General features: G+C 38.1%; 2 protein-coding genes across 3 annotated transcripts in view; one reads left to right on the top strand and one right to left on the bottom strand.

The window, feature by feature from the left end:
- SPATS2L (spermatogenesis associated serine rich 2 like) overlaps positions 1-11,752 on the top strand; it is a 91,366-nt gene extending 79,614 nt beyond the window's left edge. For both annotated transcript variants that reach the window (XM_026849775.1, XM_026849767.1), the window contains exons 10-14: positions 2,602-2,711; positions 3,259-3,361; positions 7,036-7,256; positions 8,453-11,035; positions 11,068-11,752. In XM_026849775.1, coding sequence (XP_026705576.1) covers positions 2,602-2,711; positions 3,259-3,361; positions 7,036-7,256; positions 8,453-8,851 — 833 coding nt within the window. In that variant the 3' untranslated portion in view covers positions 8,852-11,035; positions 11,068-11,752. The remainder of the gene's footprint in view (positions 1-2,601; positions 2,712-3,258; positions 3,362-7,035; positions 7,257-8,452; positions 11,036-11,067) is intronic.
- Positions 11,753-11,857: 105 nt separating this feature from the next.
- KCTD18 (potassium channel tetramerization domain containing 18) lies at positions 11,858-23,501 on the bottom strand. The gene is made up of 7 exons (XM_026849786.1): positions 23,259-23,501; positions 22,637-22,834; positions 21,197-21,408; positions 20,103-20,296; positions 18,899-18,993; positions 18,391-18,493; positions 11,858-16,002 (listed from the first exon to the last, which is right to left on the bottom strand). The coding sequence occupies exons 2-7, from the start codon at positions 22,791-22,793 to the stop codon at positions 15,477-15,479; spliced, it is 1,287 nt and encodes a 428-aa protein (XP_026705587.1). The 5' UTR covers positions 22,794-22,834; positions 23,259-23,501; the 3' UTR covers positions 11,858-15,476.
- Between the last annotated feature and the right edge of the window lie 155 nt (positions 23,502-23,656).

Raw genomic sequence — 23,656 nt, 5'->3', positions numbered from 1 at the left:
TTTAAAAAGTAGTCTAAGTCCTCCACTGCTAGCCAAGTCTCCTGCAGTTGTCTATGTGTGGAAACTAAAAGGTATGAGTTGTTACAGCAAAGATTGGCATTAGTTTGTGTTTGGAATCTTGTATGCTAACATTTCTAATACTAACATGACATAGATGTGGATTTGGAGTTCTGTGCTATTCTGGGGAGGAGTTGTGGATGGAAACATACCAACAGCTCTCTGGTTACCTGCAGAGACCAGGTAGCCATAATCAGCTACAGGACATGCACTTGCTTCCAGGAAAATCAGTGGTACAGTTCCCACTGATATCAGCAGATATGGATTTAAGCCTTAACTGCATAAAACCCCCCCACACTTTGGAAATCCACTGTCCAGGGCTGATGGTATCATAGGGCCCCTTCATTAATCTTGGACAGGTATAGTAGTAATTTTTGTGGAAGTTAAACCTAGTTCTTACCTACAGGCATGCAAAGTGCTGCATTTGCACATGGCAGGTTCTATTTCCCTGCTTTGATGCTGACTGTACAGGTGACAGTGGATGGCCCCTGGCCTGTCTAACAGTGTAGTTTCTGCTGTCTCTCAAGGCTGTTGTAGGCTTGCAAAATGCCTTTAGGCAGAAAGTTGTTATAGGACTGTAACATGCTAACCAAGATTTACATTATTATTTTCACATTGATTTGCTGCACCAAAGGACTATTTTACAGTGGGTAATCTTACTCTTACTGTCAATACTGGGAAAATTTCCAAATATAATTAATTTTTTTTTTTTAATGGGTATTTGGCTGGCATCTCATGCAGAGATAAGTGCCAGTGTGAGATGAGATGAGATGAGATGAGATGAGATCATATGGTTTGGTTAGTTCCTTCGGCAATGTGGATGCTGATCTTGGGAAGAAACAATATTAGCATTACCTAGGATAAGCAAAAAGCAGGATTACTGGACAAAGAAAAACAGCTAGTAAACTGTTCATTTAATCTGATAAAAGTTTCTCAGACTTATAGACCATGTTCCACAAAAATGAAATTAAAAGATCAACTAGAAAGATAGATATACTTCTGTTCCTAGTATAAATAATAATGTAAGCAGAGATTTATCATCAGGGCTAAAGGAACTGTAGTCACCTTCTGCCTTCCCTGCCCTGTTGACACACACTCCTCTATTGTATGATTTGGTTGCTCCCACACAGCTGGACAGCTGCAGCTCTGTCTCCCCGTGACTGCTGGGTCATGCTGTACATGGAACAGGTTACCCAGAGAGGTGGTAAACGCCCCCTCCCTGCCTGTGTTCAGGGCCAGGTTGGACCAGGCTCTAGGCAACCTGATCTAGTGGAAGGTGTCCCTGCCCATTGCAGGGGGGGTTGGACTAGATGACCTTTAAAGGTCCCTTTCAAAAGAGGGTGCCACCTGGTTAGATAAATGATAACAGGTTGAAATACAAACTCTTTGTGAAATATCACCTAAAAAATGACATTACAAAATATGAGCTGATTAGGTAACTTACCAAGTCTGCTCTGGAAATTTGTGGCAAAAGAAGTCAAAGAAACCAAAGTCTCCACAGCTGTAACTGTGGCTTTAGGATAGTTTACAACTACCACTCACTCTGACTGTAGGTATAAGCTCTAGACAAAAGACTATGGTTGTTATTATTTTATGTTTAGATGCTATATTTCCTCTCTGCCATAAGTGTCGATCCCACCAGCCAATTAATCAGTTATTGCTTTTACACTGAATTACCATGTAGGTAATAGAGCTTGCATATATTTAATTTTCCACCAGAATTGTAATGTCATATCATCCTGCATGTAAGTGGACCATTGCTTTGTGGTTCATGATTAATCTTTTCCTATAAGAATGTAATTATTCACTCCTTCCTCATATAAAATATACAAGACAAGCAGTCTTGTATACAAAATATGCATTACAAGATTGCTATATGTTGTCTTGTGTATATTATTGTTATATAAAATATACATTGCAAGACTGTATATATTGTCTTGTCTGCTTGTGTATTTTATGCACAAGTGAATATTTAGTATTTTTTCATAAAGACTGTTGGCCTTTGTCATACTGCTTTGCTGTAGAAATGCAACTGTATATTCTGTACTTGAAAGCAAAATTGCAATGCCAGTGATTTTAATGTAAACTGTATATGAACAGATTTTTTTCAGAGGAACTGAAATGCCCCTGTGCAAATAAAATATAGTGTGTCTTCAGAAACAGGCTGTTGACCCAATGTAACACTTCTGTCCGTGTTTCAATGGGAGGTTTCCTGATTTGTGCTTAAAAATAAAGCACTGGAAAACTCAAAACATTATGTCTGTGCCCCTGTTTGTCTAAACTTTGAAGGATTTGTTTAATTTTGATTTTCTGACAGCTATCCCATTTCCATATCTTTTTCAACATCAGGCAGTTCAGTTAAATATACTGATTGCCTTAATCTGTTCTATTAGCATATTGGAAGTCTAGTTGAAGTCAGGAGTCTGAGAGATACGTGTGTGTGTGTGTGTGTGATGTGATATACAGTGTTAGTGCCCAAAGAGTAATGAATTACAGAGCAATATGCCTTCCCAGTGTTAATTATCAACTACTGGTATTTGGCAGTGGAAATCCTGACTGCTCGGCAGAAGAAAGCTGAGGAGCTGAAGAGACTGACAGACCTAGCCAGTCAGATGGCTGAAGCACAACTGTCTGAACTCAGAGCTGAAATTAAGGTCAGGCATTTACTTCTGTTTGGGTATTTTAGCTGTTAGTGTAAATGCCAAGAAAGAGCTGTCATGTTAACATGCCCAGGCTGTTCATTTCTGCGGTAGGCCAAAAGGTAACTAGCTTTCTGTGAGAAAAGCGTACCTTCTTAAAGCCTTATAGCACCTCTGAGCAGTGTACAGGCATTATCAGAGAAGTGTAAGCTATCGCCTTATAAATGTAGCAGTGGGGAGTTTTACTGTTTATCATTTGTGAGACTCTGTTAACAAGTACACCTGGTAGCTTCAGGTTCAGTGATCAAACACATATGCTCCGATGAAATGACCCTTTTCCCAAGAGTGGCAGTGATCCACCCATCACTGGGCTGAGAGACATGTAATTTGATAAGGATGGGAAAATACTTGGTTCTGCATAGAGATCCTGTGTACAGGGCAGGGTCAAGAGTTTGCTGAGCCTTAACGTGAACTTAAGATAAGTATTGATTTGTTTCTGTACCATCCATATAGTCTTTTGCTCAGACTGTTACTGACTGTTAATTTGTCTGTATTTTTGCAGCACTTTGTGAGTGAACGGAAATATGATGAAGAGCTGGGCAGGTCTGCCCGATTTTCCTGTGACACAGAACAGCTGAAGACCCAAATTCAGCTCTGTGGAGAAAGTAAGTGCTCGTGATTTCTCATACAGAAGTTCTTGAAACAGTGTTCCATGTACTTGTTCAGGTAATGCCAGCACAAATAATGGCATGTGTACTGCCAGTGTGTGTGTGTGCAGCAAGCCTGACATGAACCATGTATCTGGATGCAGCAGGCTTGCACACGCACAAGTCAACTTGACAGTATGCAACACGTTAGACTCACTGTACATGTGCTGGACAGTCCATCTGCATGTGCAGAGTGCCCTCTTTGTCAGGGATTTCCAGGTGTTTCTCAGATCAGTTGAGTTTTCCAGCTAAAAAGGATTTCCAAGTGGAAATAATCTGGGGAACACTCAAATTCAATAATCTATGAATAAATAGTAAAGGGAAGCTTCTTTGTGTGAGTATAATGTTATGAAACCAATTCAGATCTCTCCTGCTAGGAAGTAACTCCCCAGCTTTGTAACATTATTCACTGGGTTTTTCAGGAGCTAAACATAGTCCCAAATGTTCCTGTTTCCAAATCATCTGCCCTTCTGCTTGGGAATTCAGGTTCTTTTTCTCTCCAAGTGTCATGTCCCCGTTGCAAAATGAGAGATAGCCTACTTCTCATCTTTTGTCATGCTTTTTTTCCCCAAAAAAAGTAAATGCTATAATGCTTTGCCCCAGATGTCACGCTGTCCCGTGATATCCCATCACTCAGGAGAAAAACTCTTAACACAATACTGAACTAGTGCATCTTGGCAGAAGGAAAACAATTTTGGGAAGAAAAATAATTAGTGTTTTCAAGGAGGTACTATAAATAGAAAAAAGAAAAAAAAAATCACAGAGCCTGCCAAAATGATGTTCTGACTGCACAGCTAAAGAACTGACTCCTTTGAGGCATAACCGGTTTAATTCATTAGACCATAAGAATTGCTTTTGCAGAACACTTTGAAGATCCATCTATCCCTGTATCCTGTCTCTCATTGAAGCCAACTCAGGATGTTTCAAAGGCATAAGCTTCCTAATAATACATCTGATTGTTCACAGTCACCTCATAGACACTATCTCATACCCTGAAGTTTAAGAGATTGAAAATTCTATAAAGATTATCCTGACTAATATAACTACAGCTGCTGCTGGTACAACCATAGACTATTTTTTTTAAACTCATTGAACTACTTTCCTAAATAATTTCCAGCTGCAGTTAATTCTGCAAGGTAATTATTTATACCTCCTTTCAGTAAAGTATTAGTTAAGCATAGTTTGATGCGGACCTGCTGAAATGAGGTGGTGTAGTTTAACCACAGCTGGCAACTAAGCACCACCTAGCTGCTTGCTTGCTCCCCTCACAGTGGGATGGGGGGGAGAATCAGAAGGTAAAAGTAAGAAAACTCATGAGTTGAGATAAAGACAGTTAAGCAAGGAATTAATTCACCATTTCCTATCAGCAGGCAGGTGTTCAGCCATTTTCAGGACAGCCAGTCTCCATCACATGTATCGGTTACTTGGGAAGACAAACGCCATCCCTCTGAAACATCCCCACGTTCCTCCTCCTTCCCCCCAGCTGTATATGCTGAGCATGACGCCATACGGTCTGGGCTAGCCCGTGGGTCAGTTGTGGTCAGCTGTCCCTGCTGTGTCCCCTCACAACTCCTTGTGCACCCCCAGCCTGCTCACTGGTGGGGTGGGGTGAGAGGGAGAAGAGGCCTTGTCTGTGTAAGCACTACTCAGCAGTAACTAAAACATCCCTGTGTTATCAACACCGTTTTCAGAACAAATTCAAAACACAGCCCCATACTAGCTACTGTGAAGAAAATTAATTCTAACCCAGCCCAAACCAGCACACATCAGGTCAGTGAAGTCAAAAGAACAGCTATTTGCGGGGAAGCAGTGCTGTCTTACAAATGACTGAGAGTGCACTGGCCTTCTGAACTTTGCTCTAATCTGCCCTCGGTGACCCTAGATGAGCAACTCAGGATGTTGGCATGTCTTTGATAAGAACTGTTGAATTCAAAAGATGTTTCTCTTTGGAGCATCCTGTAATGAGGCCCATACTCTTCTAGGAGCTGCAAATACCCCTCAAACAGAGATTATACCAGGTCTATAGCTAAGAACAGCCAGTGTTGAGGGCTTTAACAAAGGCAGTAACCAAAACCACAGAGCTCGTGCAAAGGAAATCATGTTCTAGCCTGAGAAGAGGGTAGGCAGCATACACTCACAATGAAGAACAGGAAGAAACAAAAATAATTGGACTGATAAGTATCCAGAATGCCCGGTGGTGGGTTGTACCTCTTCCTGGTACATCTTTTTTGTTAAAAATACATTTTTATGACAAGCACCTGGATTTTTATATGGGCTTCCATGTGCAACATTCTATTTTAGACAAGAGAGAGCAGTAGAATTCAGTGGCAGCTGACCTCACTGAACTTGAGACAGAAGATTTTGTTAATTGTACAGATCGTTGCATTGTTTTTCTGAAGAGGACACCTAGTGGGAGAAATGGCTGCTGTTGACGTAAATGAATAAGAGCCTCAAAAAATGTAACAGATGATGCTTAGTTGCTAAAATTATTCCACATCTTCTTTCTCTGTGATAGAAGTGGAAAAATAGAAGTACCTCTTAGATAAAACAAGTGTCTCACTGAAGTGATCCTCTGGTTTGTCATCTGTACCAGAAGGAAGCAGGAAATTTCCATATTCAGAACAACAAATTAAGATCAAGAACTTTACTTCAATAGCCTCAGAGTCCTCTTTAAGACTGCTTGGGGGTCATTGAACAGAAACAGGCAGCTTGAAGAGCTTGTAGCAATGCAGAGAGGTAGGAATCAAGGGTTTGTTTGGGGCACTTCACATCCAGGCGTGGAAATGGCTAAGAAATCAGGCAATCTCAAAATACCAGGAAGCAGGAATATCCTGAGATGAGCAATAGTGGTTCCTGATGGTGCTGACTGCCATGATCTCCATGAAGTGGATTAGTGCATTGCATTCAGTTCCATTTTTTATTGATATCCATGGCACAGAAGAACCTTTGTTAACTATATTTGAGAGGAATGAGCAACAAACACTAGACTCTTACTTTTTAAGAAGAAAAAAAAAAAATTTAGACATACTAAGGAAGCTTTCACGGCTGTTACCTGTGTTGTAGCTAGTACATACATAGACAGCAAACGTCAGCCTATTCAGCCTTCCATGATCAAAGAATAATTTCGAATTTAATTTAGTCAGTGGTGTTTGCAGGCACAACTTCCTTTGACCTCAAGCGCTCAAGAGAGTTACTGTCATTTCCTTCCTGTGTTTCTTCCTTTGTTGCCTGGACTGCCATTAGGAGCATTACTGATAGGACAGCAGTGCAAGGCAGTCCTGACAGCATGTGTGTTCAGCTCAACTGGTTAAAAACTCACAAGCAAACAAGAGGTACCACGAATTTTGAAAAGTTTTCTTGGATGACCAGAGCCTAACCTCTGCTAGACTCCTGCTAGTTTTAGCACACTTCTACCACATTGTCTTTTTTGTCTCAGAAGTGCTTCATGATGAAGCAGTTTCACAGAAGTGAAATGCTGTGGTCTAATTCCAACCCTAGTTATGTAGCTTACTGCAGTATTTAAAGTAAGGCTGGAATGATGCTGTCAAAATTAACTGTAAGCAAGGTAAGAATAAAGCCTTATGTTTAGATGCTGATCATTTAACTGATAATACAGAATACTTTTTTTATAGTTTCTCATCCAAAGAACAACTATTCCTCAAGAACACCATGTAGCTCGGTGCTGTCTTCAATGACCTCGCATGCAACAACTGGCAAGCAAAATACGCACATCCGAAAGTCCTCTAGTAATGCCAAGAACTTTGATAATAAACCAGCCAGCACTAAAGTACAAAGTCATCTTTCTCCCAATCCTACCGAATCTTCTTCCCAAGTAATCCCAACAAATAAGCAGGTAAGAAACCAGTTATGAATGAAATTGAATTATTTCAAGAACTTCAGAAAAATATGCAGCGTTGAAAATTGTTAATACAAAACCAAATACTGGTTTGCAGTCCATATATTTAATTAATATTTTCTGAAAACATGCAAGTATATGTTTTTCCAGCTTCATTTTCAAGGCAGTGTGAACATACAAGGTGGAAATACCAAAAATGCCATACCAGCAAAGGCAGTGTCTGGTGTTCAGAAGTAACTAGTGGCAGTTAATAAGACTGAAAAAAGAAAAACTGTCCATAATAGGTGATTGCCCTACATAATACAATGGTGAAACACTTATCCCTAATCCTTGAGAAATGATCAGTTGATATGCTGTTGAAGGATGAGTATTAAATAGACCTTGAAAGTGGAATCCTGTCAGGTTTAAAAGCATATTATTTCAGAAGCATGTATAATACAGCTTCTAATATTGTGCTCTATTGGTAGCTACTTCATTATAAGAGCACCTTAGAACGTCCTTGTGCTGTTGTGCTTAGGGAAAGCTGCCAACTGAAGTTGGTCTGAATATTGTCCAGGTAGGGATTTTTGGCTCAAATAGGTGCCTGGAGAGAAATGTAGGAGTGTTATATAATGTCAGTGAAGGTATAGAATCAGCTGCCCTGGCAGTCATGCAAATAAAGCAATTCAGCCAGTTACTGATAAGGATCAAAGCTTCCTCTGAGCAAGATCCCACAATGGACATCTCTTCCATCATGTGGATTCTTAACTTGACTTTAATTTACATGTGAATTTCTTTCTTCCTGCAGTCTTACTGTAGTATTTACACAGTACTTTACTAGGAAAGGCATTTTCATGATTTTGGAAGAAATCCATCAGTATCAAGTTCGTAAGTGTTTCTTAACTGCTGCTGTTGAGATGCTTAGTATTTCATCCCCTTTTTTATATTGTCTTGAATCGTGGCAGATTTTAATTTGGCATCAGTGGTGAACCTACCATCTACGTTTCCAGGCTACTCAGATGTGGCATATTACTCATAGTTCAGTTTTCAAGTGTTATTTGCTCCGGCAACAATCAAAACTGTATAGTGTTTTCCCTCTCCTAGTTACACTGAAAATTTTATTCTGCAATTTTTGTTAATTCTGATTGCTGTATTTGTTATCTTGTTAGAAGGATTCAAATAACCTAACATCTATCCAATTTCTATCTGGGTAGAATGGGCCTCCTAGCCAGAGACGAAGATTCAACCCACAGCACCAAAACGTCCGGCTCAATGGATCTCTTAAATCACAAGGTGCCAGTAATGAGGCAGATCAAAATAATGTGAAGAGTGGTTCCAGGTCTGAACACAGAAGACAGCAGCATAACAGCTTCAGATCTAAAAATAAAGGAGCTATGAAAAATCAAGAGCAGTCCACAACTACAAGGACCACAGAGAATCCGACACATTCAGAAAAGGCCCGACGAAAGCATCATACACCCGACACCACAGACCACAGGCCTTTCCAAGGCGGTGCTGGCAGAGCGTCACAATGCAACTTATGTCCCACAAGGATGGAGGTCTCTGCCGATGCCACTGTTCTTTCAGTGCCAGCTGTGACTTTGGTGGCTTAAAATGTCACGGTGACAGCAGACAGAGAAGTTTAATCTCTTCATTTTAGTTTCTTGCTCGAGATGCTTGCTGGTGAAAGAAAATGTCAGAACATAGTCATTTTAAATCTGTTGCTGCTTAAAACTTGTTGGTATCTTTATTACTTACTAATTATCAAAATTAATTCATACTTTCAAGGCTTTTCCCAATATGTTCACAGTACAGAATCCTACCAAAGCAGCATTTACTACTTAGAAAAGTGAAATCTAGACGGGAAAAATAAAAGGATAATTAAATTCATAATAGCAAAAACCTGTTGTAGATATGTGGTTAATAGCAGTCAACATTATTGTTTTTTAGAGCAGTCTGTGTTAGAAGGATCCCAGGAAGTCTGTATGCTGTGGTCTGCAATGAAATCAGATAATCTTGTAGAATTTTTCAGCAAATCTCTATACATCTCTTTCTTTCTGTGCGTGTATACACGTACATGCATGCACACTGTATACACAGAGAGTATTGTTATATACAAGAACATTTGAAAAAGCCGTACATTTGATTTTAGTTTATTATTCCATAATCTGAGATCTTTAAATTCAAGTATAAATTGTATTAAATGCATTACATATTGGTATTTTTCCTTGACAAACTATTTTTATGAGGCTGAGGAGAAATGCTCATTTCTTAAGTTTGGAATGTATATAGTCATGGCTATTCAGATGCACAGCCCTATTCTCCATTCTTATCAGCCACTTTTCTATGACTAGTTGGATTTATTTTTTTGCATATGAAAAAGTTGCAGGTGTTCTAGACTTGAATCCCAAATTATTTTTCTATATTGTTGCTGTAGGAACCATCTGTCCATAATGAGAGCTATGACTAATAAATTTGTTACAGCAACGTGCAGCAGAATGTGGAGGTACATATTTGAGTAGATACTACATCATTCTGAGTTTTCTATTAAAATAAAAATCTTACTTAGTCTTAATGTTCTGATTCTGTATTTCAGAAAATCTGTTTCTTCCAAAAAATTAAAATTTTCTTTCTAAAATATTCTGGTGTTTGCTGCTTTGCAGTGCCTAGCCTTTGTGATCTTACTCAAATTTTATTTGCTTAATTCAGCTGGTATCAGTGGAATGCTTTCAGCTGAGTTTAGATTGGACTAGACTTCTGCTTTTAGCTAGATGCTAATGCCACAAGTTGCTAGATTCTAATGCATGGAACAGAGCCTTCCCATGAGAGCCACCTCCATCCTGGACATACTTCTAAGTTATTATTTAACAAAGTAAGGTGTGAGAATCCAGAATCAAGTGAACTAGTGGCCTCAGTGTCTGAATCAGAAAGGTGTAAAAGGTCAGTAATAGTCGGACACTTGAATATCTTTAAAAGTTTATTCCTAAGTTATTGTTTGCTATTGCTTTTTATCAGCTTTCTCTGCCTAGTTCCTGTTAGCTGACTGCACACTTCATTAGCACTGTCTGGTTTACTTTTCCTCTGTGGCCCTTGAAAAATAATCTCAAAGTGTAGAGTGAGGTGCATTCCTTATGGGTGATTTTGATTATTTTTATTTCTCTTGATATCTGTATACAGTTTTCCACACGTGAATATTGGTAAAACCTGATTTTAAAAGGCAGATAACTCATCTTCATCTGGAAGAGTGGTGAAAGAAAAACAAACATGCATAGGTGAACACTGGCTTTATTAGCACTGCAAGCACTGCTTCTATGCTAGATTATCTATCATGCTTTAAACTGAGTATTTTGAGTAAATGGGACTGAAATTCCAGAATCTTTCGTGCACACCCATCAGCTAGGTAGCTTTTTCAAAATTTATCTGCTGCCTTATGGTTTGACCTGTAACCTCACTGTAAGAGATGTAATAATAATTTCCATGCAGATATTGCACAGGAATCTTACTATATTGTCCTTATATAATTTGTGAAATTTATATATGTCTCTTCTTGTAACCCCTCCTAAAAAAAGAAAATCTAATTTAACTCGAATGACTTTTACTCCTTCTTTATAGCTTCTTTACTTGACAGGATCATTGAAAGTTATTTTATTCCATAAATCAGCTTCTCACAAGTAGGCTTCTGCAAATAAATAAAATCTGTCATGCCAGTCATAACTCAGCACTAACCTTGGGCTCATCAGTACCAGATAACCTTTGATGTATGGAGGCTCAGTTTGTGACAGACCCAGGACTAACAGGTGAGAGACAGCATTTTGCTTAGGACTAACAGGTGAGAGACAGCATTTTGCTTCAGACTGTGATGCAAACTCAGTTTCTTTGATGAGGGATGTAAGCGTGGATTTGGTTGGGCTGGTTCTGGGAATGCTGCAGTCTCAGCGCACCGAGCGTGTCTGTGCTCTGAACTGTAGCTGTGGTCAGAATGGTATCTCTTCATCATTCACTTGTGTCTATGTATGCTTGGAATTATATCTGCCAGTTTCTCAAAGTGTTTTACTGTTCAAAATACTTAAAAAGTAATTCTTGGGCCTATCTTCAACAATTTCTTTTAATCTTGTAATTACAGAACTAGTTATGTGTGATACTCCTTTTAAGGTAAGGGATTCAGTCAGGGAATTAAGGGCAGGACAAGGCTTGGCTTTTAGGCCAGACATCTTTTTTTAAAAACACCCTCAATTTGCAAAGCAAATACAGCTGTTTGGCATCACTCACAAATACGGATATTTCCGCTGCACTTTGTACACTCTTTCAAAAGTGGAAACACACCTTAAAGGGCAGTATTTTAAAGCAAGTTGGATCTGTTTGTCTTCTATGTAAGATTAAACTCAGAGTAAGGGCAGAACTCAGCAAAATAAAGGGCCAAATACACAGCTGTAAAACTAAAAAGAGAAGGTAACAACACAGCCAGACTATTTGGAAAACTTACATTATTTAGGCATGTTTAGAATAAAAGGGTTTTTTTTTTTTTAAAAAAAAAAAAAGAGATCACTTGTTGTGTCTGAAAATGTCACCCTGAAAGAGAAACTAATAATTCTGAAAGGGAAATGTTGATCTTGTAGCACCTTCCTGGACCCTGTTGTTGTAGGGAGCACCTGGTCTGAGCTTGTACAAAGGGCAGTTCTTAGTGTCTGTTTCCCCAGGTAGTGACTGGGCTCCATCAAGATTTATAAATCAGCCACATCCTTCTTGTTCATAACTTGTGACTACAGCAGAGGCACCATGGCATCCAGAGGTCTCAAGTTCCAGTGCCACTGCCAGTTACCCATGTGAGGATACAGAAAATTGCCAGAAATTTGAGACAATACAGCTATTTTATTATGGAAAACTACTAAAACTGTACTAAATTGTTAATGTATGTTGTACCAGAGACTAGAATGAGTGAAAAATAGATATAGAAGAAAAGGGCAACTTTGAAAAGGGCCAAATCCTTGATGCAAACTCTGAGCATGCTACACAGCTGATCACACGACCCCATGAATTTGCAAAGTAATTTTCATCCAAGAGTGATCAATTCTGGTATAAACAGCCAGATTGTTTTGCCAGGAAGAACGTAAGAAGAGAGATCCACAAAGCTCAGAAAACAGCAAAGGTCTGTAATATCAGCCTTACCTTGTTTCTACTGCTTAACATCTTTTAATACAAGGTGTTGCCCAAAATGAATCTAGATTTTTGTGGGGCTTTATTACTACAGAGTATTTAGATTTTTACTTCTAACCACACTTTGACTCTGTCACTGCAGCTAAGGGACAGACAGCTTTAATCCCAATTTTTTGATGGCACAGCTGACCTCCTGGTTCTATCAGGTGAGAATTTGTTATTCATGGGTTGGGAATAATGCAGGTAGATGAAATCTGCTTGCTCCTGGGCAATGTTAGTGTTTCTTTTTAGCCATAGTAAGATTTGAACTACACAATGTTTTTTATCTAAGCAGTATAATGGAAGCTGTTTTAAAAGAGTACTTTTCTGCTCTGGAAGAGCTGATAGGAAAATAACTGCAACAGTGAAAGAAAAGAAGACGTAGCTTTGGTACTTCTGTGGCTCTTCAGCTAAAAACAAGCCTAATGAAAAGTCTCCCTGAGGATCAGTGGCTACATGTGCCTATCACATGAAATCCTGTTTGCTTGCTTACATCAAGTACAAATGAGTTCTCTATACTCTGAAGCATACAGATAGAATTACATCTGTTTGAATCACATCTTGGTGATAATAGGCCCTCTGAATCACAAGCCCATGTGTAATCACAGAGGAGTAATTTTCTAGAAATTTAACTTGGAACTGTATTTTTCTTGTTTCCTTAACCCATGTGATGCCATATCACTGATGGTTTGGAAAGACAGTAGTGGAAAAGGACAACTAAACTACTGGAAAAGCGACAGCATTTGTGAGGAAAAAATTTAACACATCAAACTACAGTGGTGATACATATGTCAGCCTTTAGAATGCAGCTATTAGATTCTAGTAATCACTACATTACTACATTGGAGTAACTTTCTCTATGATGAATGATAATTTTGCAAAGGTTCGAAGTAAACCACTGTCACACCACTTGACAGTGCATCTGACCCAGTTATAAAACTGTAGTTTACCTTTAGAAGTTTCCCCAGACTATCCGATATGTAAGTACGGTGTATCACAGTTCCATCAGTGCAAATGCAGTACTAGCTCCTACTTTGTTCATTGAGTTAGACAAATGTTAAGAAAACTGCAGACTTTCAAGAAACGGGAACATAGAGTTCTGAGGAAGTTTCAACCTCTAGGAAACTCAAGACTTGCAGAATTTCTGCTCCGTGTTCCAGGCCTCAAAAAACACAGCCTGGTTAAGGAATAACTTGTCCTTGGACTGGGAAGTTTCATTTGTTTTCAGCTACTGGCCTCCCAGAGAATTCTATTTTACTTCCACATTTTAAAAGGCTTTAGGTAGATAAGGGCAAAGCTATTTTTATAGTGAAAGTCCCCATGAAGGTTAAATGCTATTTGGGTATCACAAAACTTTAATATCAGTCCATCAATTGAGAGAAACTTAGCTAATTCACAGGTATAAAAACCCCGCTGAGAGTGCCAACTCAGATAAGATAAAAGGTCATGTTTGCACCTCATCCAATTAAAAATAAATAAATAAAACCAAGTTCCTCAAAAAATAATCTTGCTCTACCTCCCCACCACAGCCTCTTTCTGGTTTCATCTACTGAAATTCAAGTGAGGGTTTGGTTTTTTTTTTGTTTTAGGGTTTTGGGTTTTTTTTTTGTTTCTTTTAACCAAAAGGCAGTATATGTAGGACAAAGAAAAGACCCATTAAAACCACTGTAATGCAAATGAAACGAATGTTACTCCAAAAATACCTGTGCTACCAGAATAATTAAATAAACACTGAGCAAATGCAAACTCAGAAACTCCTGTAGGATTATTCTCAAAGCTTTTTTTTCTTGTACATATGGAAAATTCCATACTTTTTGTGAGCTTAGTGCCAGTTGGACTCAGGAATTTTAAGAATTCCGGCACTGTGACAGGCATTCCCAACGTTTAGGGCCAGCCGTATTTACTATGCTGGAAAAGCAAAAGCAGTAGCAAAACCAACAAAGAAACCCAGCACCCAACTGTAAGCAAACAAGGGCACAAACAAAGCCAGGTTTCATTCACTGTTTTAAACAACTAAAAGGACTTTTTAAAATCAGGGAACCAAATTTGACTTTCCTCTGCTCTAAGAGGAAACCAGGAGCTCTTCACTTTAGTATCATTACTCAAAATTTATGCTGGTACAAGGTGGTCTCTTGCATCCTGCTCTGAGGGAAGGAAGGGTTCTTTGCCCTTTCTTCAAACCCGGGTTCTTCTGTGAACGCTGCTTTGCTGCACAGAAGTTGAGGTGGTCCCCTCCTCAAGTGAAAGTGCCTGCAGAAGGACCTGGGAAGGCCAGCTGCAACTCTACACCCCACAGTAGTGCGATGCAAAATGCCAAGGCTGCACAGGCTGCCTGCAGCAGCGTCAACCCCCAGGTAGATCACGGCACGTTAGGAAAGTAGTACACATAGGTCTCAGGTCTAAGGAACAAATTGCCTTGATGCTCCCTAGAGGTATGCTTCTTCCCTTTATTTCTGAATTTTCTCACTGTGTACAAGCAAAGGCGCTCCCTTTCATTGCTGTTAATAACAAAATGGTTACTTACCCTCACCAGAAGTACCAGTAAGTGTATGCAACTTCTGCACTCTTCGCAGTACTCCGTATGTTACAAACTTGTATCTAATGAAATCTACTTATTGTTACCTATTTCTCCTCGCTTTAAAGATACAAATTAAGGAAATGAACTCTAGTTAATGTTAACTGTAGTTCAGAGTTGATAGAGGTCATTTTTTATGCTGTGGAAGTACATCCTTTAAAAAGGTCAGTTGTACTAGTACAGCCTGTCAAAAATACAGATGTGAGATACCAAAACATTAGACTGCACATGCTGTGTCTTTGAGGGGTTTTTAATCCATTTTTCTTTCTCCCTTCCCAATAGCTAAAACATACTTAGAAATAAAGCAGAAAACACACTTCCATGCTCACTTAACAATTTAACCCTACGCTATTCACAAACATTTTCATAACAATTTTCTAGTAAATCTTTGAACAAATGACCACAAGATGATAATCTCTTCTTGGATCAGATGATGCAAAGCTATGCAGTCTATCAGGCTGAGCCAAACATTATCCATCCACTTTATCATGCTTAATATTCTCTGCTAATACAGCTGGTTCTTTCTTGTTTAGTATCATAGAAGTAGTAGGAATTTGAACAGCAGCACTGTCCTCTTCACTTGTTCTACTGGATACAGAAGAAGATGGCTGAGATGGTGCCACAAAAAGAGGAATTCGCTTTAGCTTTACTACACGGTTGCTTACGGGCTTCCTAGACACTTCGATCTTGAAGGTCATTTGACATCGTGTCCCACTGTCAGCACTCTGCCTTCCACAGGGCACCTGGGAGTTGTTGGGCACTGATGTGCATGTTGTGGATACAGTTTCAGAAGCTACTTTGTGCAGCATCAGACTTTCACTGTTGGGTCGTTTGAGAGTGACTGCAGAACCCGAATCTTTGCAAGCAGCTACCTTTAATGAAGCTGAATTCTTGACTTTGATATGGGTACTTGTTGAGGGACCTGAGAATCTAATTGGCTTGGGACCTGCTTTACATGGTAAATAGTCCTCCTCTTCAGTAAAGTCAATTAATCGTCTGTAAAACAAAGAACTTCAATTAAAGAAGCAAACTATGTACATAAAATGCTCTTTTTATAACATTACTACAAAACAATTTGTGACAGCCATCCACAAATCTGCAGTTTTTTCAATTTTTGCTTGTTTCAGTATCATTTACAGTTTTCAACTGTTCATCACTACTATCAGGCTTGCCTTTCTGTGAATGGTACCATGGATCTCAGTTCTACCTGTGTAAGTAATATTACACATTAAAAATTGTAAGAGATATGGTGCGCAAACTGTTAAGTGAAAATCAGTGAGAAAGAAGGGTGGAGGAGTTACAGAAAGAAAATACTAAAATGTGACAGATTCTATCAGATACAAAATCCACTAAACACTAGTCTGATGTAGTTTAAGTTAAATGTAAGAGCCAACTGCGTGTAAACACAAAAACCAGTTCCGCTATGTAATTAAAGAAGGAGAAAGACAGTGTTTCTTTCTCCCTCCCAAATTTCTTTTCAATATAAATGATTATGGATAATCTTTCAAGAGGAAATTTTTTTTTAAAAAAAAAAAAAGAACCTATTTAAGAAAGCCTGTGGAGTCTCATGGCAACTCTAATTAGTACAAGGAGACAGCATTTTACAAGTATTATACAAATGCTGTTTCTCAGTGTTGGCAAAAAATAATGAAGAGACACCTAGAAGATTTTAATTCCTCAAGGAAATATTATAATAAATGATGCCATAGAAATCCAGGTCACACCAAAACAGTTGAACAGGACATTATAAAACCTGAAACCCAAAAAACAAAAGGTAGACCAGGCCAGGTCAGAGGGACGATCAGTAAATACAAATCAAAATCATTTCTGGAAAGATGAGGAAAGGGGGAAAAAGAACACGAAGACAAAATTAAACTCAGAGAATATTAACAATGCTTTTAAAAATGTATCAAAAGAAAAACTGTGGCTCTGTTCCTGGCTCCTATGTGGAGTAAAACTATTAAAACCTGGTAGTAGGAGAAAGAACATGTATGAATCAGATTGTATCTAGATTTTGAGCTGACAAAGAAAAGCTGTAGCTTTAACTGACCTGATTGTCAGGAATGAAGAAACATTTAGCTGGTGCGTCAGTACTGCAAACAGGCTTTGAACTGTGAGAGTTACTAAAGAACAGCTTAAAAGATACACTGGAAGAGCACATCAGGGTAATTGCATTTTGGATTTTTAAAAAGATCTGTGAAATGCCACAAGGATTCATACCAAAAGAATAAACAATATCTGAGAGTAATATTTCTTATTATTGCTCATATAAAATTGGTATATGGTGACCCTGTTCAAACAGAAAGCCTGCAAATAACCTAGATGAGTCCAGGGAGGTTTCCTCAGAGCCGTAAGGGTAGCATATATTCTCAATGTCTGCACATCCAAGATGAAAGCTTATACTTTCAAAGATTTGGTGTTTTTACCTATATTTCATTGATACTGTTAAAATACAATCAGTAACTAGGTTTGTTTACAATATTTCAAGACAGTATATGGTCTCACCAGGGTCACTGCAGTACATCAGGAGTTTTAGCTGAAACCTGAACATGGTTTTGTTGAGGGTGCAGAAGAATAAAGAAGACAAAGAAGAGATGTGGGAGATAAAACAGCAAGTGGTAGTATAGGAGCATCCAGGAATATATGTAAGCTGTTCAGCAAGCCAGGGATCAAATGATCACAGTCCTTCCTATTTGAGCTATGAAAAGCAAAGAAAGCAGTGTCCAAAAAAAAAAATAAATGTGGGGAGGTAGGAGTTTTGGGTTGGATCATTGTGATGGTGTGGCTCTGCAGCTGCTGCTGAAATGACAGTGTGGCCAGGGACAAGGAAGCTCAGCAGGTTCCTCGTCTATCTAGCAGCAAAGTGGCTGTAGGGTGGCTCAGATCAACTGTGTAGCTGCACCTGCAAAGGCTGCTTTTAGATAATGCATTGAAAATGGAAGTGTAGTCAAAAGTATTACCATAAAACCGTAAAGAAGAAATTCTAGAAATTCCTTCTAAAAAGAAGGCATCTCACATATGTGAAAATCAGTTCAACTTTTAGGTTTTCAGTTAAATTTATTTCTTAGCAGTCAATTTAACTAACACTGCCTTCTACTTTTTGAAATTACTCCTTCCCACTCTAAAATGATGTTTCAAAGGTCGAAGAAGTAGAATAGAATGGAGAAGACTTTTAGCAGCCTAAAAAAGGTAATTTGTTTCAGCAAGTTAAGTTCTTCAATTAAGCTGTCTGATTATAAAACATTTTCTAAAAATGAAAATAGAAAAAACAGAATATGCAACATAGGTATTCATAGGTATTCAAAGAACCTGAAATTATTAAAAAAATTAAAGATTGTGCTGTATTTCTGCTTTATTTTAAGCCACCTATGCAAATCAACATACCTTTTGTGAACTGGAGGCATATGATGCAAACTGCCTTTCAAGGGGCGTTCTTCAAGAGTCCAACATTCAATCAGCTCCTGAGGCACTCTCCAGTAGCTGACACCTGTATTTCAAAGAGACACTGTATTGATGAGCTGAGAGAACATAGTGAATATTACGTGTATATACACCTGACTAAATGAACAAGTGCATTTTATTATGTAGAATTTCAGCTTTGAAATGCTGCTGGCATCAATGCTGCTTAAAGCCAACGTGCTTCTGGGGCTTCCACCAGAGTGCCCAATGCTAGCAGGCTATCACCCCTTGCATGAGTGGCTCTCATGTCACCTTGTTGGAACATCCCTCAAGACTTCTTTTTTCCCCAAATAGCCACCACTACGAGATATTTTACAAATGTTACTGAAAATCTCTGTAGTTCTTATTAAAGTTAATTGGCAAATATTTTTCTTATTTTTCTGTAAAAAAAGAAGCACTACTGAAATAAAAGAAAAAAAAAATAATACTCTACCTCTCCCTTCCCAGGCTTCGAAAGCATCCATCATCTTTTTCAACTCAGCTACTGAGTAATAGCTCCAGATGTATTGGACATTATTTCCAGCTTCTCTAGAAATATTGTTTTAAAGGTAACAGTTATGTGGTAAATCTAGCTAAGTCTTTAAAAATATAACACCGGTGAAATGTATCATTCTTTTTAGCAAATTCTAATTATAAGGACTTAAATGTTTGGTAAAGTAGAAAGGAAAATGTTACTTAAATTTTATTTTCATTGTATAGTGGGTTCTAAATAGCCCTCCTCCTACGATTTTCATGCCTATAAACATCTATTGCTAAAAATGGCTATTTGTGAAAGAATAGATGTTCATAAAAGAATAATTACAGAATTAATGATCTAAAATCTATTCTTCTAAATCTCAATCATTTATTCAAAGGGAAAACACAGTAGGAGGACAGATACCTCATACTATGTGTCCAAATACTCTGGAATCAATGGTCTCAGCCTAAATTTAGGAAAATATGCATCTTAATTATAAAGATGATGAAATATCAAAAACTGTCTTAATCATGGTTCAGAAAGTACACAGTGGAGTACACTTTTTGACACTGTACTGTGAGACTGAAAGACAAATTGCTTCCAGACACTCAAAAGTACAGGTCTAACAGTAACTTATAATCACTGTCATAAAAATATGTTGATAGTATAGTAGAGATGTGCATGTTCATTAAAGAATTAAAGCCATTTCCTTTCATCTTCAGTTCTTTTTGGTGTTAAATACTTCTTTCAGCTGTCTTAGAAGACTGCAAAATACAGTTGCATGAATCACAACCACCTTTGTGAATATTTCTGGAACTTTTTCTGGATTCACTGTACTTAGTGTAAATATCCTAGATTAGAAAGTAATTTTAAATGGTTGAGACATTTTTAAAATAGCAAGTAAAATACAATGAGAATTTATAGCAACTGCACACTAGCCACCTTTTGTGGACTCTCAAATTCTTGTACTCCATGCTTAGTTTTTATCTTTTTGTTTGTTTAATGTGACCATTGTATTAGCCAGCTGTTTCTGAAGCTGGAAAGAATCTGTTTCCTTCCACATATTTATAGTACAATAATGCTATATTATACTACATATATTAATATTTAGGTATTACTATAACATGTGAGTGTTCATTCTCACTTCACTGTATTTTCATTTGTTTGACAGTCATCTTACCTTTTGTAAATGCTTTTACTATGAATTTTCGTTCCTAGCTCCTTATTAATTGCATCAGTCCCATCAGCTCTTGTGGCATATACACCAATAATTTTACTTTCACAGCTTGCTCCAGAAGTGTTGAGATAGTGCAGGACCCAAACTGTAGGCTTGGTACAAACTAAGTCATAAGAATCACAGAAATCTAACAAAGCCTGGAAAAAACAAAACAAAAAATACATAATGTTAACAAGAATACAGTATTTTCAGTTGAATAAGCTTAAGTTTTCTTAACTGTATTGGTGAACTCTTTTAAGTAAATCAAGGATGTAGTTTACAATAATGTGTGCAGTATTTCTTATCTGATGTTAACAGCATATTGTAAAACTAACAGAAATTCAGAGAAAGGCAACAGAAACCCTTAAAGGCATGGGTAATCCCTAATATGAAGAGAAACGAAAAGGTCTGGAAATGTTTTATGCTTTTCAAAATGAAATGCATAAGGGAGAATGTGAAATATGTGGAACAATACCTTACTAAGAGAACATGGATGACTGTCAGGACTAACACTGCCAGACCTAGTAATATGAGTTAATTTCCAATCAGTTAGTTAGATTTAGCTTGTAAGTTACAATACTCTAAAATAGGATTTTAAATAATATATTAATTTTCTTTTCTCCTTTCTCGTTCTAAAAAAATGATAAAGTACATTTTGTCTTTCACATTTTAGGGTGAATGTGTAAAACTGAAAAAAAAAACAAAAACAACCCAAACATCTTGAAGGGATCAAATCTAATCTCAAGTAAAATTAGAAGCCAATTAGGGAACTAAACAATGTCATTCCTACTACACAAGCTTTACAGCAGACTTGCATGTAAAACAGAGTCAAATTTAAACTGTTGCTGTATTGCAGTGATGGGGAAAGCCCATGTCCTTAACTACTATAACTGCATTATCAGCTCTAGGGTTTCTTAACCTAGAACTCTGAATATACTGGTGATTTAACATGGTGATTAAAAAGAAATAACTCACATACACTACAGTTATAGTATCTGATGCTAATGAATGGTATTGACTCGAGAGTACATCTTTAAAAATGTAAGAAATGTCAAGACCTTTTTAAGCTCTATATTTGACCTTAAAGAATATGTCTCCATTTCATTGGCCAAATGGTCAGACAGACTGTATGGATAAGGGATGCCAAAATAATCTGCTTCCTCCTGCAGTGCAATTCGAATTCGTTCATCTCCAGGAATCCGAACTTCTCCGTGAAGATAATCCAAAAGATATTTAAACAGGCTTCCATCTCGATCAATTAGACATGCTCCTAAAAACATAAATAAAAAAACTATTTAAAATATCTCTTCCAGCAAGCGAAGACAGACTTGCCACATTCTATCAAATTATCAAGTAAAGCTTTTATATAAAACTTCTGTACTAGTTTTGCTTACTTAGGAAGAGCAACTATGCTGTCTCTATTCTTTTAAAATTACTATTTTGTTTCCCTGGAATATCTGTTATTTGAAGATAAATTTCTTAGTGCAGTAAACGTTTCTTTGGAATTTCAGTGGAATCACTAATCTGCAGAGGACCATGCCAACAACAACCTCAGCTGTACTGCACTCCATTTAAAATGCTAAAATCTAATTCTAGATTCATTTCTAATTGTAACTGCAGATATATCTTTTCTCGCTATTGCAGAGATTTTTTCAATTTTGGATCTAGGCATTTTAAGAGTTAGATGTAGCATCAGCTCCAGTACACCTTTAGTCTAATGTTTCCTAAATATTGCTCAAGTTTTAAAGTTTTTTTTTTTTGTTTCTTTTTCTCTCCTTTGCCTGCTGGGCTCAAGACCGCTAGGGAAACTAGCAAAACTATACAGAGCTGTATACAATTGGCTGTTCACTGCAACTGAAACATGGTAGCAAATCCCTGCCCATAAGAATGCTAAACATTTCAGAAATTTTAAACAGTCAAAAGTGTACAATATCTTTAAACTGGACATACTTTGGCAGTATTTCCAAGTCACAAACGAGTGTGAAATTTGATCCATGAATAGTTTTATTCAAACTTTCATATCAAGCCATGGTGGGGAAAATGCAGTCTTTACTGGATAATGAAGTATTCTGAAACAAAGATTAGACCCAGATTTCCTTGTGTAATGAACAGAGAGAGTGAGATGTCTCTGGAGAATATAGGCGTTCATAGACAGCATCCAAGTTAAATGCCAAATACTCTGCCAGCTTCAATTTTATTTATTTTCATATTCATACTAAAGAAGTACATTCTAAAGCCACAGCTTGGACTGGGACAAGGCAGGGGTAATCACTGTACAAACATGTGTTTGCAAACATGAGTAGTCTTGTGGAATTCAGATTAATTACTCATAAAGTCATGCATGCATAACTCACGTCCTGGAATTAAAGAAGCCAACTGATTCTCAGCAGATTGGAAAAAGGGAGATACTATAAAAATGCATAAATATATATAAAAGCATGTGTTTACCACAGAGCTCCCTGATCAGAATGTCATATTTACAGCTTGAACATATTTACCTGATTGATCCACTTTTAGAGGAAAGCGTCCACTAAACATAGAAGCTAACATTGAATCCTTAAAGCGGCATAAAGACTCACGCCTGGCTGTGTATAAACATCCTCGCACATTAAGTCGTAGAATACCCTGGACATCTTCAATCTTGCCCTCTTCCATTGCATTTGCAAATGATGATGTTAATTATGAGCTATTTAAACCTGAAACAGATACAAACAAGAGTAAATCTAATGCCAGTTAAGACTAAACATATACACTAGACTGAAGCATTAGTTCAGCTCTTGCATGGTTGTTACACAATACTGTAAACTTTGAAAACAGTTCTAGAGACGTACTAGTGCAAATAACCAAATATTCTACACCTTTACTATAAAAAACTATGGCATTTTACTTTGCTAGAAACACAAAGGTGAGCAGAATTACATGGTCAGTATGTGTGAGCAGAGCACTGGAAGAGCATTCTAGGAAATCTTGCTTTGAATATAGTTCACAGCACTAAAAATGCAGTAATTTTGTACTAATAACAACCTGCTTCTCTAAAATCTGATCTTTAATTAGGGCTGCTTTAGCTAGCTGTTGAAGCAGTCACATCATTAATGCCACATTGCCAATAAATACTCTTACTTATGCCTGCCTTGTGCTCCCTGGAGGAAGGAGTCCTGTCTGGGCAGGAAGAACTGGTGCAAGCAGCAGAAGAAAATCTTCAAAACGTGGCGGGTTTTCGGTTTGGTGTTTTTTTAAGAGCACGCCTTTAGAGGCTTACCAACACCCAACTCGGCATCTTTCACCCAGGCACCTGCTATTGTTTCATCAAAATTAACTGCTGAACTGGCAGCCTGCGGGGGAGCCGGCCGGGCCTTCCCTGCCTCCCCCCGCTCCGTGGGGCGCCGCTCCGCCACACACGGGAGAAGCCCGCCCCCACCCCTCCGGTAGCCACCCGGGGAAGGCGGCTCAGGTCCGCGCCCGGGGCCGCCCGGGGGCAGGGGTCTCGCCGCGGGGCGAGGGCGGTCGCCGTCCCGCGT

This window comes from Athene cunicularia, assembly GCF_003259725.1.
Source record: "Athene cunicularia isolate RWA chromosome 1 unlocalized genomic scaffold, athCun1 chr1_part1, whole genome shotgun sequence".
NCBI classification, from domain to species: domain Eukaryota; kingdom Metazoa; phylum Chordata; class Aves; order Strigiformes; family Strigidae; genus Athene; species Athene cunicularia.
The sequence above is the reverse complement of the archived record's forward strand: the minus strand, read 5'-3'. Positions and strand labels throughout refer to the sequence as shown.

What these genes read in the sequence shown, in the direction of transcription:
- KCTD18 (XM_026849786.1), bottom strand. Translation starts at nt 22,793, where the DNA reads ATGGAAGAGGGCAAGATTGAAGATGTCCAGGGTATTCTACGACTTAAT. An exon ending in CAAATATAGAGCTTAAAAAG is followed by an intron (nt 20,297 to 21,196) that starts GTCTTGACATTT and finishes TGTTTTTTCCAG; the next exon opens with GCTTTGTTAGATTTCTGTGA. An exon ending in ATGCCTCCAGTTCACAAAAG is followed by an intron (nt 16,003 to 18,390) that starts GTATGTTGATTT and finishes TTTGTTTTACAG; the next exon opens with ACGATTAATTGACTTTACTG.